The 22,103-nt window shown below is 43.5% G+C and overlaps 1 protein-coding gene across 1 annotated transcript in view; it reads right to left on the bottom strand.

Moving 5' to 3' along the window:
• SAAL1 (serum amyloid A like 1) overlaps nucleotides 1-22,103 on the bottom strand; it is a 222,266-nt gene that overhangs the window by 36,411 nt on the left and 163,752 nt on the right. Inside the window, exon 13 of the mRNA XM_069223754.1 lies at nucleotides 6,904-6,996. Within this exon, the coding sequence (XP_069079855.1) occupies nucleotides 6,904-6,996 (93 nt within the window). The remainder of the gene's footprint in view (nucleotides 1-6,903; nucleotides 6,997-22,103) is intronic.

The raw sequence follows: 22,103 nt of genomic DNA, 5'->3' as shown, positions 1-22,103 counted from the left end.
AATGTGCAAAAAAAGAAAAAAACTAGAGGGCAGGCGCAGACCAAGGATCTGAAACAATATTCCTGTATCTATCAGGGCCTCACAAACCCTGCTCAGGAATGAGCTAAAGACACACCTCTTTAAAAAGCACTACATCACAATGCAGTAAATGTTCAGTTCTCTGGGAACCCTGTGTCCCTCCAATCAGTCATTGACACTGCATGGGGCTCCGCAGTGGATAGGGTAGGATTTCACACATGATTATAACACCTTCATCGGCTTCATCCCAATTATTTTCAGGGAGAAAAATGGAAGCACTCCAGAGGCCGGGCTTTCATCTCCCCACCCACCAAAAAAAAGTAACATAATGGGGAGCCGTGGCCAACAGCCAATTGGTCAATGGAGCCATGGTTTGAAAAAGTTTGGGAACCACTGGTTTATGTGATAAGTTAACTGCGTTGAATTCCATTCCCCTTGTATGGTTAGGTTGTTGAGATAAGCTCCCCAACCTGTCATTGACGCATTTGTTGTTATTATGGTCTGACACACAGGGTCCTCAAATGACCGCCCTTTTAGTAAGTTGTTGTGATTCCACCATTGTTGAGATTTGTGAGTTTGTCAGTCTAGCAACACTAGATCCTGTAATTGACCCTGAGCTTGAGACCACTGTTGTGAGAGCCACTGTTGCAGTGGTCTCATGTTTAGTCTTGCATACGGTACTGTTGCTATGCATGATGCCATCATTCCTAATAGTTTCACGATAAATCTTACTGTGTAACGTTGATTGTGCTGTATCTGTGATATGAGGTTTGGAAAAGCCTGTATCCTTTGTGGATTTGGGTTGGCCAAAGCTTTTTGGGTATTGACAATAGCACCTAGGTAAGGTTGAACCTGTGCTGGTTGAAGATGAGATTTTTGGTAACTAATTGTGAACCCTAATGTGTGTAGGATGTCTTTTGTGCATTGAGTGTGTTGTTGGCATTGTATAATACTGCTTGATTTTATTAGCCAATCGTCTAGATAAGGAAAGACATGTATGTGTTGTCTTCTGAGGTGAGCTGCTACTACAGCTAGACATTTTGTGAAAACCCTTGGAGCTGTTGTTATGCCAAAGGGAAGCACCTTGAATTGTTAGGGTTTGACTGCTATTACAAATCTTAGGTATTTACGATGAACTGGACATATGGGAATATGAAAGTACGCATCTTTGAGATCTAATGCAGTCATGTAATCTTGTTTTTGTAGTAGTGGAATTACGTCCTGTAGAGCGACCATGTGAAAATGTTCTGACAGGATATGTAGATTTAGAGATCTGAGATCCAGAATGGTTCTGAGAGTACCATCCTTTTTTGGTATCAGGAAATAGTGAATATACTTCTGTTCCCTGTTGTGATATTGAAACTGTTTCTATTGCTCCTTTTAGTGATAGAGATTGTACCTCTTGTTTTAGCAGAACATTGTGCTCTGGGAAGAGTCTGTGAGAGCGAGGGGGAATGTTTGGTGGAGTAGAAATGAGTTCTAGGCAGTAACCACTGTGGATAATTGAAAGCACCCACTGATCTGTGATGATGTTTTGCCAGTGAGAGTGGAATTGTTGCAGTCTTCCTCCCACAGGACATGTGTGGGATTGTGAGATGTTGAGGAGGTCATTGTTTTGGGGGAGTAGTGACTCTCTTTGAGGTATGAAAATTTCCTCTGGATCTAAAGTGTTGGCCTTTGTAAGAGCCTCTAAATGATCCTCTTGGATAATAATGCTGGGTTTGTTTAGGCTGTGAGGTGGAAGCCTCTGAAGTTTGGGGTTTGAAACCTCCCTTAAACTGCTGTTTGCAAAAAGAACCACGATAAGGTGTGGTATATGGGGCTCCCATGGCTTTTGCAGTATCAGAGTCTTTTCTGAGTTTTTCAATAGTTGTGTCAACTTCAGGTCCGAATAGATGCTCCTCATCAAAGGGCATGTTAAGCACTGCCTGCTGTATTTCGGGTTTAAACCCGGAGGATCTTAACCATGCATGTCTACGAATTGTTATGCTAGTGTTAATACTTCTAGCTGCAGTATCAACTGCGTTGAGGGAAGATCTAATTTGATTATTAGTGATTGCTTGTCCCTCTTCAAAAGTTTGTTGTGCTCTTTTCTGATGCTCCTTAGGTAAATATTGCAAGAATTCTTGCATTTCATCCCATTGTGCCCTGTCATACCTTGCTAACAGGGCTTGGGACTTGGCAATACACCATTGGTTAGCTGCGTGTGTAGCTACCCTTTGACCAGCTGCATCAAACTTTCTACTCTCCTTGTCAGGGGGAGGAGTGTCCCCTGAAGACTGGCTACTGGCCCTTTTCCTTGCAGCACTAACTACAATAGAGTCTGGTGGTACCTGCTGTGTGATATAAACTGGGTTGTTTGGCGCAGACTTATATTTTTTTATTTATTCTTGGGGTTAAAACCCTAGCCTTGACAGGTTCCTTAAATAGGTCTTCAGCATGTCTTAGCATACCAGGCAGCATTGGTAAACACTGGTAGCGTGAGTGCGTGGAGGACAATGTGCTAAAAAGAAAATCCTTCTCCAATGGTTCAGCATGCATTTGAAATCCATGCTGCCCTAGAAATTACCTGAGTGTAAACTGTACTATCCTCTGGTGGTGAAGGTTTGGACGGATAGAGATCTGGGTCATTTAATGGTATAGGATCTGGGCCATATAAATCCCAGGGATCCACTATATCTCCATGTGAATAGGTATGAGAATGTATTGGTGAGGACAATGGTGGTGGGGTAGTAGGTGGTGGAGAGAAAGAAAACTGTTGCAAATGTGGTGGAAAAAGCTGTAAAGGTGATGGCTTCTCCTTTCTTTTAAATATTTTTGTGGTGGAGCAGTGTCAATAGTCTCTTGAAACGCCAGCTTCCTCTTGGTCTGTGGAGGAGGTGAAGCAATCATTTTCCCCTTCTCCTTATGGATATGTATCCTCCTTTGTCTATTGTCTATAACCTCCAAAACTGGCTGGCTATCAGAGTCCTCAGAATGATATTCAGATGTTTTTAAGCCTTTGGAGGATTGTTCAGTAATTGTCTTTGAACTGTGTTTTAGAGGGCTCGAAAGTCCTGTCTCTTATGTGTAGAAGGATTTTTTTCGGCTCCGAAAGGGTATTTAATTTTTTCGGTCCCGAAGATATCATCTGTGATTTCAGCTCCGAAGCTGGACATTGAATTTTCAACTCCGAAGAGTGTGGATGTCCGCTCGGCTCGGAGGTGGAGCTTTTAATGTGTTTGCTCGACTCTGGCACCGAAACAGGCGTGGCCTGTTGATGGGGTGACTTGGCCTTTTTTGGTGCCAAACCCGAGGGTCGGTCGCTGACAATTTTCTTTCAGGTGGAACCATGGCTTTCTGGCAGTGGTGCACCCAAGGCCTTAATAGTTCTTTTGGTAGTGGGCGTAGGGGCAGGTGTACTCACATGCTGAGCAGCAGTGATTAGTTGGCTATCTTCATCTGAGTCTGCTTCGGAGTCGGTGCCCTGAATTGAAACAGCCGTCTGTGCCTTCTCCTCTTCTAAAGTGTCGGGGGACTCTGTATACTTCAACGCCATCTCGAGTCTTCTTGCCCTCCGGTCACGCAGTGTCTTTATAGACTGGAACGACCGACAAGCTTCACAATCTTCCTCTCGATGCTCTGGAGAAAGGCAAAGATTGCATACCACGTGCTGATCAGTGTAAGGAAATTTTGCGTGGCATTGAGGACAGAATCGGAATGGAGTCCGATCCATCAGGCTATGGCGTGGTAAGCCTGAACAGGCCCAAGTAGGGCACAAGCGCCCAAAAGGGCGTTGTCTTGTTCCTTACAGTACTATCGGCTTGATTGCAGGTAGAAACGCAAACGAAACAATAAAGACGGTAGAATAAAGTTAATATAAAGTTTCCGAATTGAAAGTCTCAGAGCGAGAGGAAACATGTCCGAACCCAACAGCGGAAAGAAAACAATCTAACAAAGGAGTCGATGCCCATGCGCACTATTACCGAGAGGAGGAGTCACTCGATCCCGTGACTCGAGAAAAGGCTTCTTCAAAGAAAAACAACTTATAACACTCCGAGCCCAACACTAGATGGTGGAATATATGCACAGCATGTGGATCTGCAGCTACACATGCCATCGAACATATATAATTTTAACCTTTAGAAACAAGGGCAAAAAATGCACTAAAGGCATCCAAATGAAGTAGAACAACTCCTGCTTCACCTCCAACATACAACAGTCACCAGAGGCATGGTCTGACACAGGCAGAACACTAACAGGAGCATATCAACACAATGCAAACTTTGGGATTTCTATACAGTATTCTGGACACCAAATAAACTATTTAAAACTTATTCAATAGAAACTGAAAACACTATTTTTTAAAGAAATAGGACAATAGACAGTATCTTTCACAGGCAAATTACCCTAAACCATACATATTATTGTCATCCTTGGGCCACCTCTCTGAATATCACAAATCTTGGCATCCTTCTCTTAGGCCTACTAACAATAGGACTTAAAACAATTGTTCCTTAAAGGAAGAACTCAAATACCATTTCGTACCACACATGGGGGGCATGGGTCTGCTTTATCAGAAGACAACTCAATGAATAGCAAACGATTCCGCCTACAGTCCTCTTGTAAAAATGAGACGAGTTAGACATATCTATGAAGAAATGATAGCCACCCTAAACAATGCAATATACCTCAATGCACCTATCTCCACATTAGCCTAACTAAAACCCCTAACACACCCAACCTAACCACCACAGTGCATCACATAATCAACACAACACCCACTCACTCTGTCTTTATACCTCTCTTTGTACTCCGCTCTTTTTCTCTTGTTTCTTTCCCTCAGCAATGCACAAACTTGCCCATAGCTAAATTTCAGCGATCATTAAGACCCTGGGATGCACACATCAAGCAACTGCCTTGTACAACAGTAATGTTGAATATAAAAAGTTCTCCTCACTGTAAACAATGTGCTGCACTATGTTCAAGGCCACTGAAGGTTATTTGATTCTGTAACTGTGGCTTTCTTCGAATAATAAATCTTCTGCGTGTGCCACATAATCCATCATTTACTGCTTAATACACATATTGTAACAAAACAAAACCGTTTCGCGCTCAAACAGATCACAAGTTACTAAAAACAAGAAGACGTGTTTGTGCTCAGTGGAAAGCCCTCCACAAAGGTTAACTAGCCATCTTTAGGTTGATTATTTCTGTATTTGGCTGTTATACTTGTACTAATGAGATGAAATCTTTGGCAGGGCAATATCACTATGTGTAAAAATCACAAAATAATCACACAAAAAATCACAAAATAATGAAGAAATACTATAACAAAATGTGACGCATTATGCTGCATAATTTCCCTTTTCTTGTGGCATTATTTAGTCAATCCTGCTGCATAGTTCGATCCTCCCCTGCTACATAATTCCAGTGGCCATGACTATGTTTTGTAGGCATCTTGTCTATTTTAAAAAATCTAATAAATACATATGTAAAAACACATTATTATATGAACATTTACCTCAGCTTGCCTTGCATAAACCGTGACTACATGTAACACTTGAAAAACACAGTGTGCTCAGACCATATGGCCAGACGTATCTGCCGAGGAAACAACAATCTGGCGCACAACTCTCTGAAGTAAAGAAGAGCAGTGACATTTGGGATCCTACATGACCTGGACAGTACAGCTAATTTACTAATCAATATCTCAGCCGTTCGCCTTTTGAAATCAGATCATTCTTCCGATTTACCAAGAACAATGGAAAAAAGGGGTGAGCATGAATGGCTGTAGAAGGGTGGATGACGGGAAGTGAGTGAGAGGGAGCAAGTGATGCCAGGGATGACAATAGGTAGTGGCGGAATGGTGTAAGTGCTGACTGGGTGTGACAAAGGAAAGAGCAAGCACTGACAGGTGCTTTAGAGAATGCAATAGACAGGAGGGCTAGCAGACGGCACAGGAAAACAGGAGGTGACAAGGAGCGAGTAAGTCTGGGAGGAAGTGTGGTGGAAGGTCCGTAATGAGGAGTTAGCAAGGGGTGTAGGAATAGGTGAAGCTTTTTCAACAAGACCTAATAGGGACAGTAATGGGACAAAGTAGCCTTTAAAAAAATGCATTGGTCTTGATGGACAACCTTTAAACTACATGAAAGCTACTGGCTGAAAGTGGCATACCCAATGCTCACTCTCTGTACTACTTATTGCACATTTTACAGTATTTATGACTTGAGGTCTCCCAGAAAGTTAAAGTTATGTGTATGGAAACATAAAAAACGTTTGTCTCACTTGTAAAAAAAAATGTGAGACTCCAAAAACGAAATTATATTGAAAAGCATCTAGTTAAGTCTTCTGTGGACTGGTGTTTTAGGTACTCAAAGTTTTGCTTGTTTAGAATTATAGGTAGAAAGATAACTTTTTATTAAACTCATTTATTAATTAGCCAATATATAAGTTATACTTCGCAATCGCATGACTTCAAATATTGGTTAGTGCTTTTCTTACTACATGTAATTCAGAATTTTCAAAAATTTCCCTTACTTCTGTGGAAGCATGAGCCCACCTATAATAAATACATCTCTGGAAAATGTTGTGTCCGAAGCGCCCACTTCAATTAGTATTACTGACTGACTTCTTGACTTTCACCCAATTTAAAGGTACCACTCATCCACTCATTAGAACAACCTCAACAGAATGGTTTAAATACCCACTAGGTTCTGTACTGGAGACTGATACGTGAAGAGAAGTCTCTTTGCATGCGCATTGACCGACTCAACTCTTTCAATGACCAATTCCAGATGAACCCAACAAGTACAATTTAAAGCGAAGGGCCCTACTTCTAATAATGGTTACAAACAACGCATGCCGGTTCATAACTCTCCCAGGTGTGAAATAACCTTTACTTACGGCCGTGCAATAGAGAGGAAGAAGGTTTCGAATTGCACAAGAACACTTTTGTTCATTTAAATGTTCTTGTTTCAGTCCCTCCAAAATGCTCTCCTGCAAAGCAAGAATAAAGTGGCAAACTTAGCAACATTAATAACAAGCATTTGCAATGCAATAGGTCTCGCATTTTCTTGAGTTAGAGCTATTGGCATTGTAAATTCATAACTGGACTTTTCTTGTCACATAAATTGGTCAACCCTGCCTAATAATTTCGTCGTTTTCTGCCATATAATTCCAGTTGCCCAGCATTTAACTGAAGCACTTCCATTTACGTTTTTCCTCTATCTGAAAACATATACAATTAACCCATAAACCTTTATCAGAAATACACTTTTGGCATTAGAAGTGTAATGCTCGAAACACCATAACAAAAATATCACTTGGAATGGATTGGAGGTGAAAGGAAAGAGGCAGTTGGGAGTAAAGACGGAGAGGACAAGTGGTATTGTAACGGTGTCATGGGCCCTGGAGTAAGAAAAGAAAATGGTTGACTGCAATTTCAGTAGGAAAATACAACAGTAATTAGTTGAGTGAGGTCCATAGGTCTCTGGGCCCCGGTGCCATTGCACCTGTTGCTTCACTGATAACTAGGCCTCAGGAGAGAAAGCAGATGGGGCAGAAAAAGAGAAGTGATAGGAATACAACAGACAAGAGAAGGGATCGCAAAGAAATAAAAGAAAGAAGGTATAGAAAGAACGAGAAAATGAAAACACAACTAAGAGAAGAAGTAGAGCAAACATGTGAGACAAAACAAAAAAGGAAAGTAAGGTAGCGAACGAAAGATAAAGAGGAAAAAATAATGAAAGAAGTGTGAAAAGAAAGAGAAAAATTAAATTTAGAGAAAAAAAAGACATGGTGAGAGAAACAAACAGCGAAAGAACCAGGGCATGGATGTACCAACACATTATCCACAGATGGAGCTACTACCTGACCAACACTGATATGCATCTGTGTGCGGTACCGAGCATAGACCCATGTGGGTCTATGTAAACGTTTCATCCAACAAATCTTTTTTAAATGTGCAAAATTACATCATATGTAATAAATGTCAAATGGTGCAGTGAGCAGCTGCATCGCCTGTTGCCCTCACCCTCCTCATTGTCTGATGACCCCCTCCTGTCGCCAGGCTCATCTGTTTGGAATATTAAGACCCATGTCAGCTCCTCTGGCTCAGAACCCTGAGGACTACAGGCGAAGAACCAGAAGGGGAGTTCCTGGCACCCTCTTCTCTAAAAGATCCTACGACAGACCGGTTCATTGGACCCTCATTAATGTAAACAAACAACCATGTCATATAAATGTTGGCAGCTTTGCACACCCTGCTGTTGCAACATTCAAGACAGCACATCTACTGCTTGGAATAAACTTAACAGTAGGCAGTTAGGCCTGGCAGTAGCTACCAGGAATCCATTTTCTGTAGCAAAAATGCTATTTAAACCAGGCAGAACTGAAAGCATGTGCCATGTAGATAAAGGTTAGGTGCACAGCGGAAGCATGAAGCATGGTGGCCGTGAAGCAGGCGCCGTGATGAAAAAATAAAAAGTGTGTCACCTCCAAAAATCACACTCATTACCATAAAGATTACAGCACTCTTAAAAAAAAGCCTAAGCACTGAAAAGGCAGTACCAAGTAATAAAAGATAAACAGGCAATGCATGCATTTTAGGCACACTTTCCTGTGCCCTTTTTAAAAGTGCAAACTTAGGAACTCCAAGAAAAAAATTAAATAAGGGAAAATCAGGCAGCCGGAGTAGGTGAGAAATAGTACCTCAATCACACTGAGAGAAGCGGACGGGCACAGAATCAACTTAAATTAATCTGTACTTAGTGTCAGTGTTCCACAGATGTGACTGAAAATTACGTTACTTCATACCTGGCCAATTAAGGAGGCTGTAAAGGCGACTGACGGGAAGCCAACAAATAGTGAGCGACAGGCGGGCTCCAAGCCCTTTACTGAACACAAGAGTGTCTCACATACGAAACATGCACATTCTCATGCACAAGCGCATGCACGCAGGTTCGACCCTAAAAATTACACACCATAACTCAATATCTATTAGTTCAATGATACCAAAGTGTTTCAAAACCGTAGACCTTCTTGAAGGAGCAATAAGGAGATCTATTAAATTTCCAGCACAAAACTCATCGCAAGAAATATAGCAAAACTGTTAGACTTTTCATCCTTGGCGTGGTCTCCCTTCACTTTTTACCTCCGTTTTCCAGGTTGTTGATGTGTGCTGGACTCTGTGCTGTTTTTGTTACTCTGGGCACTTTACCACTGCTAACCAATGGTAAAGGGCAAGTGCTCCTATACAAAATGTGTATGTAATTGGTTTATCCATGATTGGCATATTTGATTTACTAGTAAGTCCCTAGTACAGTACACTACAGGTGCCCAGCGCCTGTATATCAAATGCTACTAATGTGCCTGCAGCACTGGTTGTGCCACCCACATTAGTAGCTCTGTAAACATGGCTCAGACCTGCCACTGCAGTGTCTTTGTGTGCAGTTTTAAACTTTAACTTCAACTAAACCTTCCCTTTTCTTACATGTAAGACACCCCTAAGGTAGGCCCTAGGTATTCCTAAAGGCAGGGTGCAGTGTATGGTTAAGGTAGGACATATAGTAATATGTCCTGACAGTGAAATACTGCAAAATTCTTTTTTCACTGTTGCAAGGCCTGTCCCTCTCATAGGTTAACATGGGGGCTAACTTTAAAAATGATTTAAGTGTAGATTCCCTTTGGGAGCGGATAGACATGTGGAGTTTGGGATCTCTGAGCTCACAATTTAAAAATACATCTTTTAGTAAAGTTGATTTTAAGATTGCATGTTTGAAAATGCCACTTTTTAGAACGTGAGCATTTTCTTGCTTAAACCATTTCTGTGACTCTGCCTGGTTGTGGATTCCCTGTCTGGGTCAGTTTTACAGTTGGGCTGGTTGCACCTCTCACTAGACAGTGACACAAAGGGAGCCGGGGTGTAGTCTGCATTTCCTGATGAGCCATCTGTGCTAGGAGGGAGGGGAGGAGTGGTCACTCACACCTGAAAGGGCTGTGCCTGCCCTCACACAATGCAGTCTCCAACCCCCTGGTGTGTTTCTGGGGCCTGGCCTGGGCAAGGCAGGATTTCACAAACAAGAGAGACTTTCTTTTGAAGTAAGCCTACTTCAAAGGGCAAAATGGGTATAGGAAGGGCACCCAAAACCACAGACAGCTGCCCTGCATGTGACTGTGCTTTGTGTAGCTATCCTGCAGTTGCTGCTTCTGCCTGTGCTAGGGGACAAAGACTGGACTTTGTGTTGCCTTCCTACTTGTGAAGAACTCGCAAAGGGCTTGATTTAGAGCTTGCCACCAGTTGTATGAAGTCTCAGGGACAGCAAAGACTTCTCTCTGCCAGCACCTGGAGCCTCTGCTGAGACTCCTACTCTGCCAAGTGGTGCCCATCCAGTTCCTGGGACCCTGAAAGGAGAAGCTGGCAGGACAAGAGTGAGAAATCCACGCACAGACCGCCGTGCGGGAAAAAGATTGATAACTCCAATCCACGGCTGAAAAAACCGACGCGCTGCTGGCTTCGCGGCTGAAATCAACCCTTGCCTGTTGTGCGGCTGGGAGATCGACGCACGCAGCTGGAGAAACGACATGCAGCATCGCTGACGGAGGCTGGTGAGATCGCAACCTGTGCAGCATGGTTTTCGGATCATCGTGCGGCTGGATTTCCGATGCAAACGCCGCTGGGCATGTAAAAACGATGCAAGGCCTGCTCGGACCAGAGTGCTGACTAGATCGACGCATCGCTCTCCTGCAGAGAGAAGAAATGATGCACGCCGACCCGACTGAAGGAGAAACGATGCAAGGTCTCGCTCGTGTGTGATATCAATGCACTACAAGCCCTTTTTAACGCTCACTCGTCCGTGTGGGGTTATTTTTGGCACGCCCAGGTAAATTTTCACGCTAATAGCGTGAGCGTTGCGTTGAAAATTACATGAAGACTCTTTTTACATTTTCAGTGATAACTTGACATGGGTATTGTGGATTTTTGTCGTTTTGGTCTTGTTTTGTTTAGATAAATATTTTCTATTCTTCTAAACCTGTGTTGTGTCATTTTGTAGTGTTTTCATTAAGTAACTGTGTGTGTTGGTAAAAATACTTTACACCTAGCACTCTGAAGTTAAGCTTACCTGCTCGTGCCAAGCTACCAAAAGGGTAAGCAGGGGTAAGCTGAGGGTGATTCTATTTTACCCTGACTAGAGTGAGGGTCCTTGCTTGGACTGCAGTAACCTGACTGCCAACCAAAGACCCCATTTCTAACAAAAACTATTTGCTTTGCATCTGCTGCATAATCATCATATATTTTCACTCCGTTTCTATGCCTTATTCCCTGTTGTTCTTTCACTGCAGAATCATGCCACTACCCTTCTTCTAGAATGCATCCAAATAACTAGTACACACCCTTCAGTTCAGCTTAGGTGCGAGGTCCTAGGCAGTCTGACCACCCCAGGTTTTCTCAGGACTGAGTGTGTTTGTCAAACAATAGGATCTCTGATTTACTTGCATTCAGTTTTAGGCAATTATCATCCATCCAGCTGGCCACCAACAGCATACCATTTGAAATTTAATAATGTCCTGGGAGGAGGCAGTGGAAACAGAAAAACAAGCTGGGTGTCATCAGTGTATATAATCGAGACCTCCATTTGCCTCACAGTCTCAGTCAGGGGTCTGACATACAGGTTAAACAATGAAGGGCTCAAGAAGAGCCTTGAGGGACCCTGTGTTCCAGGAATCTAGGAGAAAAAAAAAAGAGGGGAGAAAACCTGGAAAGAGCAGTGGCTAAGAACTAATTTAATCCAGAACAATACATTGCCCCAAATACCTATGTCAAAAAGGTGTTTTAAAAGCACCATGAGGGAAACTGTGTCGAAGGCGGCACTCGGGTCTAATAGAAAAGGGCAGCAGAGTCACCCTCATCCAATACTCTAAGAGTGTCTCTGTAACCCACAAAAAGGGCCGTTTCTGAGCTATGATGGGACCTAAAATCGTTTTGGGCAATATCCATAATAGCATTGGCTTCCAAAAATTCAGTTTGAAGTCTGTTGACATGTTTTTCTGTCACTGTAGCTAAAAAAGGGAGCAGAGAGATAGGACGATAGTTACCAGGGCTGGAGGGATCAAGGGAGGTCTTTTTTCAGAAGAGGAGTGACTTTTGCCTGCTTTCATGCCTGGGGAACAGAGGACAATGAAAGATTGACTAATTCAAGGAAGCGGGTAAGAACAAAGACCGGTAATTTAAGGATAGTAATGGGTTTGACAGGATCATCCGATGAGCCAGACTTCACTGAAGTGCAAAGGACGAAGAAAGACGGCAAATGTAGAAGAGGAAGTTCATTAAGAACGGGCCAATGTAAGGCCTCCTCTTCACATTCCCAGGTGAAATCGGAGATGGGCTGAAACTGGGCATTAATGTTGTTTATTTGGTCACTACTTCCATGTGAAGAATGCAGCGGGTGAGGTCCTGTGGGGCAAGACAGAGGCCATAATCTCCGATATGTATGAATTCACAATTGCCAAAAGTCCACTATTACCGGGCATAGCCATATCACATGAAGAAAGTCTGCTTCAAATGCTGACATGTGGGGCATACCGCCCTGGTGCCTGGATACATCTTCCCTATCCTGTCAGGGGAAAAGTAGACATTATGTAGATAATTAAACTGCGTGAAGTGGAGCCAAGCATTCCGCATGATCGGCTTAATAGAACCCAGGTGTCTCCACCAGGTGGGGTTTGAGATGTCTATTAATAATCTGTCCTTCAACCAGTCCCTATGGGCCACATCCTTCCCACCAATCGGCAGAGAGCAGAGTATAGTAAGAATTGCCCTGGGTCCAGGGCGCCTGCCTCCACTAAATCTCTGAACCTGCGAAGTCTCCCTTTCCCCACTTAATCTCCCCATTTTGTATACCCCGTTGTGGTCCAAGCATCCGTGTGGTGCAGCACTGTCAAATGTCTACAGGGTGGTGGCACCCATAACGGTAGACTTGGTGCATATGGTACTCCCCTCTTGCCTCCATGTATATATCTTCTTCAGCACCAAACTGCTACTTTCAGCAATACATTCAGTAGGGCATGGTAGGAGGGAATTCCAAGAAGCACTTAAGCAGCGGGGTGCCCCCAAAATCAAAACCTAGCATGCCCCATTCGGGATTCGAGGCGTCAAGCAGCCATTGCAATTGCCTCTGGAGCTGGGCCATGTAATTGGGGGCTCTGAGGCCCCAGGCCTCTACTGGAGCATACTGTCTATCTTACTGACCCAGAGCAAAGAGGCGAGCAGGTGCCTCAATTCAGCGAAGAATGAGTTCTTCAGTATCACCAGGTGGGCTGTGAAAAAGTAAAGGAGTCGGGGAATATCAACATCTTCACAATCAACACTCTACCCACAGGTGGCAGGGGTAACTGTGTCCAGAAGGGCAACGACTTTTAGATTTTGAGTAGTGCTTTACCCAGATTACCCTCCATTAGGTCACTTTACGAGTGGTAAATCTGAACCGCTAAATATTTAAAGTTTCATATTTCCATTGCATGGGGCAGGCATGTGCGACAAAGCACTTTGGGTGTCTACAATAAGGGGAATAGGCAGGACTTGTCTCAGTTGATCTAGTGCCCCGAGAGGTGAGCGAAGTCATCCAGGACTGACATAACAACTGGAAGGATCAACAGGTCTGCCTTAAGATAGATCAGGGTCTCATCGGCTAACATGGAAACCACATTAGGAAGAAACGCTGTCCAGCATCCCCACTGATGTGCGCACTACCACAGCAGGCAGGCCAATGGTTCCATGGCCAAGGCAAACAGCAAGGGAGATAAGGAGCAACCCTGTTTAGTGCCCGCATGATGGAAAAGCTGTCAGAGATTATATCACCTGCGCATGCCCTGGCCATGGGGGACTCAGAGAATCTCTACCCCCCTGCGAAACCCCTGACCCAGCCCTAACTTCAGTAGTACATTGTGTAAGTAGACCCACCCCAGGGTGTCAAATGCTTTATCAATATCCAGTGAGGCCACTCAACACTGAGTATCTGTTTTGCATGCCCAGTCCATGGTACTGAAGAATCAACAAAGACTCAGGAACGTATTCCTGCCTGGGATAAATAAATTCTGGTCAGGATGAATTACTGTGTGCACCATCGGGGTCAACGTATTCAATGGGATTTTTCCCAGTACCTTGTATTTAAGGTTGAGTAGTGAGAAGGGGCAGTAAGAGGCCACCTCGAGCAGGTCCCTCCCTGGTTTCAAAAGCAACGTAATTAAAGCCAAGTTTAATGCTAAAACAACACAAATATGCCCCAGAGCTAATACTCAACCCTGGCAGGTGGAGTCTTGTGTCTGAGCTCTAATAACACACTAAAGCCTCATTTTCAATGACTGATTTACCCTGTTTTTCACCTCTCTAAACACAGTCAGTAACGTACTTTACCATCACTTTCTGCACCAGCAACGTTTCTGAATGAAACACATCTCTACTAGAAGTAATGATTCTCCCCACTCTTCATGTCGAACAGGCCGGGAGTAGCTATGTCAGCTATCTATCTTTTTTACTAGGTATGGCAACTGTTTTTTTTTTATTGCTGCAGTGAAATATAAGCATTTTGGTCAGTATTCTAGGAGCAACATTTCAATTTTTTTTTGCTGTGGATGGTTCGGGCTGAAAATGTCTTTCCGGAGAGCTGTTTGAGCACATGACTTGCAAGAGGTATTTTCTCATGATTCTAATACTTAATGGCTGCAGGAATGTGCAAACTACAGACAAATTTGCATGATAAATGAAATGTGGGCTGCAAACTATTAATTACATTATGTGTGGTTAGAATGAGAGAGTGGATAAAATAATTTCTTCATAAAGAACAACCAAGTTTAATTTTAAAAAGCTTTGGGAGAACAACAGTAGGCAAATACTGGTTATTGTTAACAGAGATGGTGGGAAGATTTAAATTATGACGATCTTGTATTCAGAGAAAACAAGCTTTAGTGAAATTATCAGAAGCGCCCTACAGCTATTCTAGTCCAGGAGAGCAATGAACCTGCACACATAGGATTCTCTCAGAGCATGATATAGAAAAAAGAACAAACCAAAGCTGCGCACTTTCACCTCAGATTTTCCAACAACTTAACTGAAACTATTACTTGATTGTTAGATTCACTGATCCAGGTAGGTCATTATGCCCATTAATTCACCTAATAACATTGATTGAGAAGTGGTAAGCTACAAATAAGATAAGAGCAAATCAAGTTTGGCACCTTCATCAGGAAACACATTCAGAAATAAATTCATATATTTAAGTCTGTTGTGGAAAACATATTTCCAAAATATCTGGAAAAGACAATTCTGATGGATCTGCCAAAGTTATATTCACTAATACCTACAACTTCCAATTACTTTGAATGAAGGGAAAAGTTGAACTTGGATACCTGGGTGAAGGTATGAGCATTAAAAGGGTTTCTCCTCCTCAAATTCATATTTATTGTGAGGAGAGAGGAACATTATTTATTGCAAATACTATAAAATATCACTCTAATAGGAGAATATAGTTTTTCAGTTACTGACAAATATTACAGTAAGAAATTGCCATATTCTGGGTGATGTCCTCCCAGGCCTTAACCCCCTTCTGTTTTGCTGGCTTTAGAACTCTACTACTTGTTAGCAGGGGTAAAATGCATAAAGTGCCCCCTGTAAACATGGTTGAATTGCCGTAATCCTAATTGGTAAATTTAACTTGCATATATGTCCCTAGTACATTGTACAAGGTGTACCCAGGGCCAGTAAGTTAAATGTCACTGGTGGACAGCACCTATTGTGCTCCCTACCACAGTGGGAGTGCAAACATGGCTGCAAGCCTACCATTGTAGCCAGACTGTAGCAGTGTAAAAATTGCAATTCAGCCATTTTGACAGGTCCAAATACTCCTTTTAAATAATATGTCCGTCTTTATGTAGGCCTTATAGCCCATAAGGCAGGGTGTATGGATTTAAAAGTAGGACCTTTACAAAGCTACACTTAACCACAGCGACTAGTATCTAAAAGCTATTTCCACAGAGAAACTGACTTTCCACAGAGGAAGACTGGGATACATTACTAAATTTAAAAATGCTATCTTTAGCTAGGAAATAGCTAGAAAAATGATTCTACAAGTCTTTAATACTTATTGAACGCCCAATTCAATTGTGAAGTCAGGTGTTTCATAAACATAAAGGGGAATGTAACCTCAGAAAGCTACCTTTTCGTAGCCTGAAACTCCTAAAGACTAATTTACATTGGCCTTCCAACTGTCACCCAGCTGATGAATTGCCCTGAACGAGGTGTGAAAACTGCTCACAGAACATAGATACAAGCATGGGTACTGGGAGGTGCTTTTGTTACCCTTTTTGGATGGCCAGTTGGGATAGATACACTACCTAATTTACTTCAAAGAGGCCTCCCCTGTCATATGCAAATGTTAGCTGAAAACAGAGCAGCCCCCTTCCTTTGTTCCCTCAGTTAGGAAGGCAGAAAACTCAGAGGGAGGAGAGCTGCACCCCGAAATGGTTGGGAGTGACTACAGAGGAGGGACTGTTACTTACTCTGGCCACACCTCTGGATGGGCACACAGGTTCTGCACAAGGGGAGAAGGCTTCACCATTTTGGAGTTTAGATATTAGGAGCAAGAGGCAGAAGTGGGAATGCTTGCAGTAATGCAGACAAACTGCTGCAAAAAAGTGATGAGGGTTTGCCCCCTGAGAACTTTTATCCTAAGGTTTAGGGAGGAGCCAGGAGTCATCCCCACAAATAAGTTAGTGTCAGCTATAACTATGCCATCTCCTGGCATTCTGTTCAGAAGACAACAGGCCAAGAGGAAGATCAGATGAGGACTGAACCTGCTGTCTGTGACCTGAAAGAAGCCCTGGAAGACTGGGCCCTCTCCATCTTGTACCCAGAACAACTAAGTGGACTCCAAAGATCACAACGTGGACCTAGTGTTCAGGCTACACAGACCTGACAGGCTAAATAAGGCCTTTTTCTGCAACTGTCCATCTGACCAGTTCCAACTAGACCTGCACTGGATGCTACTGCTGGGTTCTCATGGAGTGGGTCTTGAAACCCCAAGTGTTGTTCCTGAGGTTCTGGAACACATGGCTGTGTCTGGCTTGACTTCGCCTACCATTCCCGAAAATGAAACATTTTCGACTTACCTCTAGAAGATCGGTACAAATCTGCCAAACTGATCAATCCATGGTGCACGGCCGCTGCATTGAAGTTTTATGTTTCTCAAGCTTGGAGATTCTCTGCAAAAGCAAATCCGATTCAGTTGGACCTCTCTAAGAAGATATCTGGCCTCATCACAAATGGTGTGAGAAATCGGCCATGTCAGTGCAATCAGAGGCTGCTGAGTGCCAATGTGGACAACAGGGGTCTTTACCTTATGGTATGCTGGGGGACCCTTCATGGTGGACTCTCAAACTGAATTAAAAGCCATAACTACCCTTACAGCAGCTGACTCTCAGAGTTGGTGAGGTACTGTGAGCTTAAAACTCTGAAACACAACAACATTCAATTAATCAAGGTCCAGTCAATCCTTTCACTTTTAAAAAAAGAACAACATTTTTATACACATACAACTAAAGACTACACATTTGAATGGAATCCAGTGTTAAAAAGCAGGCTTGGATATGACGAGCAATGGAACATGTTGAATCTTAACCCTATTGGCTTTTCCAAATGGATTATTATCTAAGTCATTCACTAGTTAAAAAGCCATATCCATTGTTTTTTGTAACTTTCATAGGCAATGAATAACTAAAAATTCTACTCATTTTTATCACTGGCTTTTCAACATCACAAAGCACCACCTATGGGCTTTGACAACATTTTGAGACAACAAACATTTGTGTTAAAGTGCATGTTTCTGTTTTCAAAAGAAGCTGCCTAGCAGTCTCTCAAGACTGGAACCACAATGTGTCCAATACTCCTAGTGGAAGACACTAGCTCAGCCCTGGGCACAAATAGCAACCGACTCCAGATTCTCCCATGATCACAAAACCTTTCCCTGTGAGACTCAGGCAAACTGTGGAGACTTACAGTGTCTCCTCTCCTGGTAGCCCCCAAAATCCACACAGACACCATGTAGTTCCCCCAGGGCCACAACTAAGAATATGCAAACTTATATTTAGTTCTGTAGGGTAAGGGGATGCACCTTAGCCCCAACCCTCTGGTTACCTGCTGAATCACCAAATAACAAGTTACCTTCACAAACACTTTTTTTCTGGTGGATGCTCTAACCGCAGATGTCTTAACTTCAGATAATTCCCAAGGAACTCAACTGGATCCGTAAAATTGTATTCAATAGTGCTACAATGCGCCTCTATATGGGGCTGTGTGGCTCAATACTGCCTTTGAAGTGACTGAACAGCATCACCAATAACTGTAACCCCTGCATGCAGATGTCAGTTTTTTGCCTTTTCCTTTTCCACCACTTCAGAAGCAGAGCATAGAACCATTGTTGGTGATAGTCTGCGGACCTTTAACTCGGGTCTTTTAAATTGTTAAATAGAGGCCACTCTACAGAACAGTGATGTGGTAGGGCAGTGAGGAATCTCCGGTTAGACAGAGTATTCATGAGAAGGAACATTATAGATGATATGTAACCTGTTCTGCTGATGGATACTTCTAACCACAGACACCTTACCCTTAAAATAGACCTCCAATAAATACCTCCCAAAAGTGGAGGGTTTGAAGATTGGACTCTGATCCAAAAGTCCTGCACAGCTGAGCAAGTGAAGTGATTTTGTCTGACCTGGCTGTCAAGGAAGTCGTGCTTCATGAACGTATGCACAGATGCCCATGTCCCAGCCTGGCAAAGATCAAGAACAGGTAAAGTTGTGCCGAAATTGGTGTAGCAACCATTTTGGAATGGTCTCTCCGATGTTCAGGGGTCTATTTTTTGGGCCAGCACGTAGCACATCCTGATGCAGAGGTATATTCACATCGACAGGGTCCTCTTCTGCAAAGCCTTTACTTTTTAGTTTCCAGAAAACCTCAAAAGAGCAAACTGTCCATGCAGCTGCCCTTGACATAAAAACTCAAAGCCCTTTTCAGTCTCTCCTCCTCTTTAAGGAGGTGGGAGGGACAGATATGTGGTAGATGAGAGGGATGAGGGGGCAAAGTGAAGCAAATTACATTGACATGATGAATGATTGTCCAACGTGGAACAGAGTCACAACCATCAGTAAAAAGGCTATTTGAGTCATTAACACACATTTTTCAGGAAAGAAGGTGGCATAGGGCAGCTGTACTGAAAGTTCCTGAAGTTCACTCATGCAACATGTTAATGAAATCACAATAAGGAAGGCAGTCTTCAGGGTAAAGAGAGGCAGCGAGTAACTCTAGATAGGTTCGAAGTCATACCCATAAGAAATGGCAAGACCAAGTTAAGATCCAAAGGGGGCATAACAGTTTGGGAGTTAATATGTATGTTAAATCCTTTATAAATCACATCAGAACTTGTTCAACAGGGACAGCTGAAAGGCTGAAACGGCCGACAACCTTTTACAGTGTGCAAAGTGCAAGGCCTTGCTTGAAGAATAAAAGAAGAAATAGAATCTGACTGCATTGGTTGCGGGACGGGCAGTGTTTGGCATTCCAAGCCCAGCAACAAATTTGTACCAGGGTTTTGCATAGATGGATTTTGTTGAAGGGCGACTAGCAGTGATGATGACATGCAACATCACGGTTTGCAACTTAAATGCAGCTCAATCTCCACGCATGGCAGAATAAGTTACGGATCTTCGGTTCCAACGGAAGACCCTCCCATGCTGCTGAGACAAGTGGTCTTCCAGATGTATTACCTTGATTGGAGAACAGATCCTCATGCTTAGGAGTTCTGGGTATCACACTCTACTGGCTCAATCCAGGGCAACCAAGATGACTTGGGCCAGGTAGTTTTTGATCTTCTTCAGATCTCTGGGCAAAGGAGGAAGTTGAGGGAGTCCCTCATTTAATTCCAGCCAGAATGTGTCTTGCGGAAACACTAATGTGCAAAATCTTTGACACTGCACTTACAGGGTGGCAAAAATGAACTACTCAGTGCTATTCTCACTAGTTGAATACACCCTGTGTCATCTCATGATGCAGACACAACTCGCAATCTCCAAGATGTAGTCTGTACAGTTTGTTCACCTTAGCATTCAAGAATCCCACCAGGTCACAGGCAAAGCAGTTGGCTTTCTGTTGGAGACAATAGAGATAGGATTCCCTACCACCACCTACCAACCCACCAGGGATACATCTGTCATCAATATAAAATCCGGTTGAGAAAGGAAGCATGGTCTGCCGCAAGACAAAATGGGCTAGGTCAGCCATTACTGCAGATCTTGGGCAGTCTCTTTTAAGACCTGGATGAAACTGGAGAGGCAGCTTTGATACTGGGCCCACTGAGATTTCAGGGTCCAATGTAGGGCCCACATGTACCACATGGCATTGCTAACAAGGAATATGCAAGAGACCCAGAATCCTAAGAGCCATCCTCGCCGAGATCCAGGACTCAACCCATAAATATCAGGGTCATAGATTGAATGTCCCAGATTCACTGTGGCATAGGAAAAGCCTTAAACCTCACTGTATCATCGCAATGAATTGAAGCACTATGAATTAATCAGATGAGACTTGGTACACGAATATTGGGACTTCTGACCTCCGAAGAAATTCAGCGACCACTACTATTACTTCAAGTAATACCTGAGGGGCCAAGGTGAGACCAAGGAGATCCCACCAAAATAAAGTGCTTCTGGCCCACCTTGACCGACAGATAATGCCTATGGGACTGCAGGACGAGAATATGAAAATACATATCCTGCAGGTTTAGGGCCAACATCCAGTCCCCTGGGCCTAAAGCACACATGACATGGGCCAAATTGAGCATTTTGGATTTTTCTTCCCACAGGAAGGCATTTACATGCCAAAGGCCTGGTATAGACCTGAAGCACCCCCCCCCCCCCATCCTTTTTCAATACGAGAAAGCAGTGTAACTAACAGTCCTTACTTCTTTCAGAGTTTGGTACCCATTCGATGGCACTTTAAGGCATATCCCTCCTGCTGGAGGATAGAAAGATGCTCCTCAGATATGCAGTCCTGTGCGGGAGGAAAATGGATTGGGGAGGGAACGAAAATCAGGGTGTCGCCCCTTTGAACTATCTGTAAGATGCATCTGTAGGACATGATGGCTCTCTACCCAGGAAGGAAATAACAAATCCTGTTGTCTCGAGTTTGCCCTGGGTCGTTGTAGGTAAACTAACATGGCATGCTGGCCATGGTAGCAGAGGAGAAGGAGGAGTTGGAGGACACATGCCCCTGCTGGCCTGTGCGATGTCTGTGGCCTTGAATGTCCAGGTTTGTCTGCTGTACCACTGGCTGCTAACTGTGCCACTGCTTGTAAGCCAGTCCCCTGGAATAGCCCTTAAACATGCAGAACTGATCAGGAGTCAATGTCCTAAGGAACAAGCTGTGGTGCTACTGTCTTTAAACCAATGCAGCACACAGTTCCTCTCTCTGAAATGTCTGGAACCGTAGCAAGTCATGTCCATCAGCGATGCTTCCACATCACCAGAAAATCTGGTTAACCTCAACCAGGCTTTGCCTGCGAATCATGATATTGGTGCCATCCGCTCTGCGAATGCAATCTATGGTCTCTAGACCAAAGCAGATGACTCACTTCACTTGGCCATCATGAAAAGTCTGAATCCGGAAGGCCCCAAGGTCCTCCTGGAGTGCCCGCAAGATCTTGCTGGCCATGTTCCATATGGCATGTGGTTAACAGTCCAACATACAGCACACGGGTAGTGGCCCAACAGGTAAAGTGCGATAATGGAGTAGCAAGAAGCTGGCAGAAGAAAACATCTTCTGCCAAAGGCATCAAACTATTTTGATTTTCTAGCCCAGAAGGAGCGGCAGGGGGGAATGAATTAGGGCTACACTGATTGGTCAAAGCATGTATAATAAGATTTTCTAGAGTAGGGTGCTTGATGAGGAAGTCCGGATCCAGTGTGCAGTTCTGTGTTGCCTGGCTTTTTCTTAACTAATGGGTGGACAACAACATGATTTCAACCATGTTGCAGTCAAGGCATCTATGAGGGAAAAAATA

The sequence above is a fragment of the Pleurodeles waltl genome, chromosome 3_1, assembly GCF_031143425.1.
Source record: "Pleurodeles waltl isolate 20211129_DDA chromosome 3_1, aPleWal1.hap1.20221129, whole genome shotgun sequence".
NCBI lineage: Eukaryota > Metazoa > Chordata > Amphibia > Caudata > Salamandridae > Pleurodeles > Pleurodeles waltl.
Note: the sequence above shows the minus strand (reverse complement) of the source record. Positions and strands in the feature narration are given on the sequence as shown.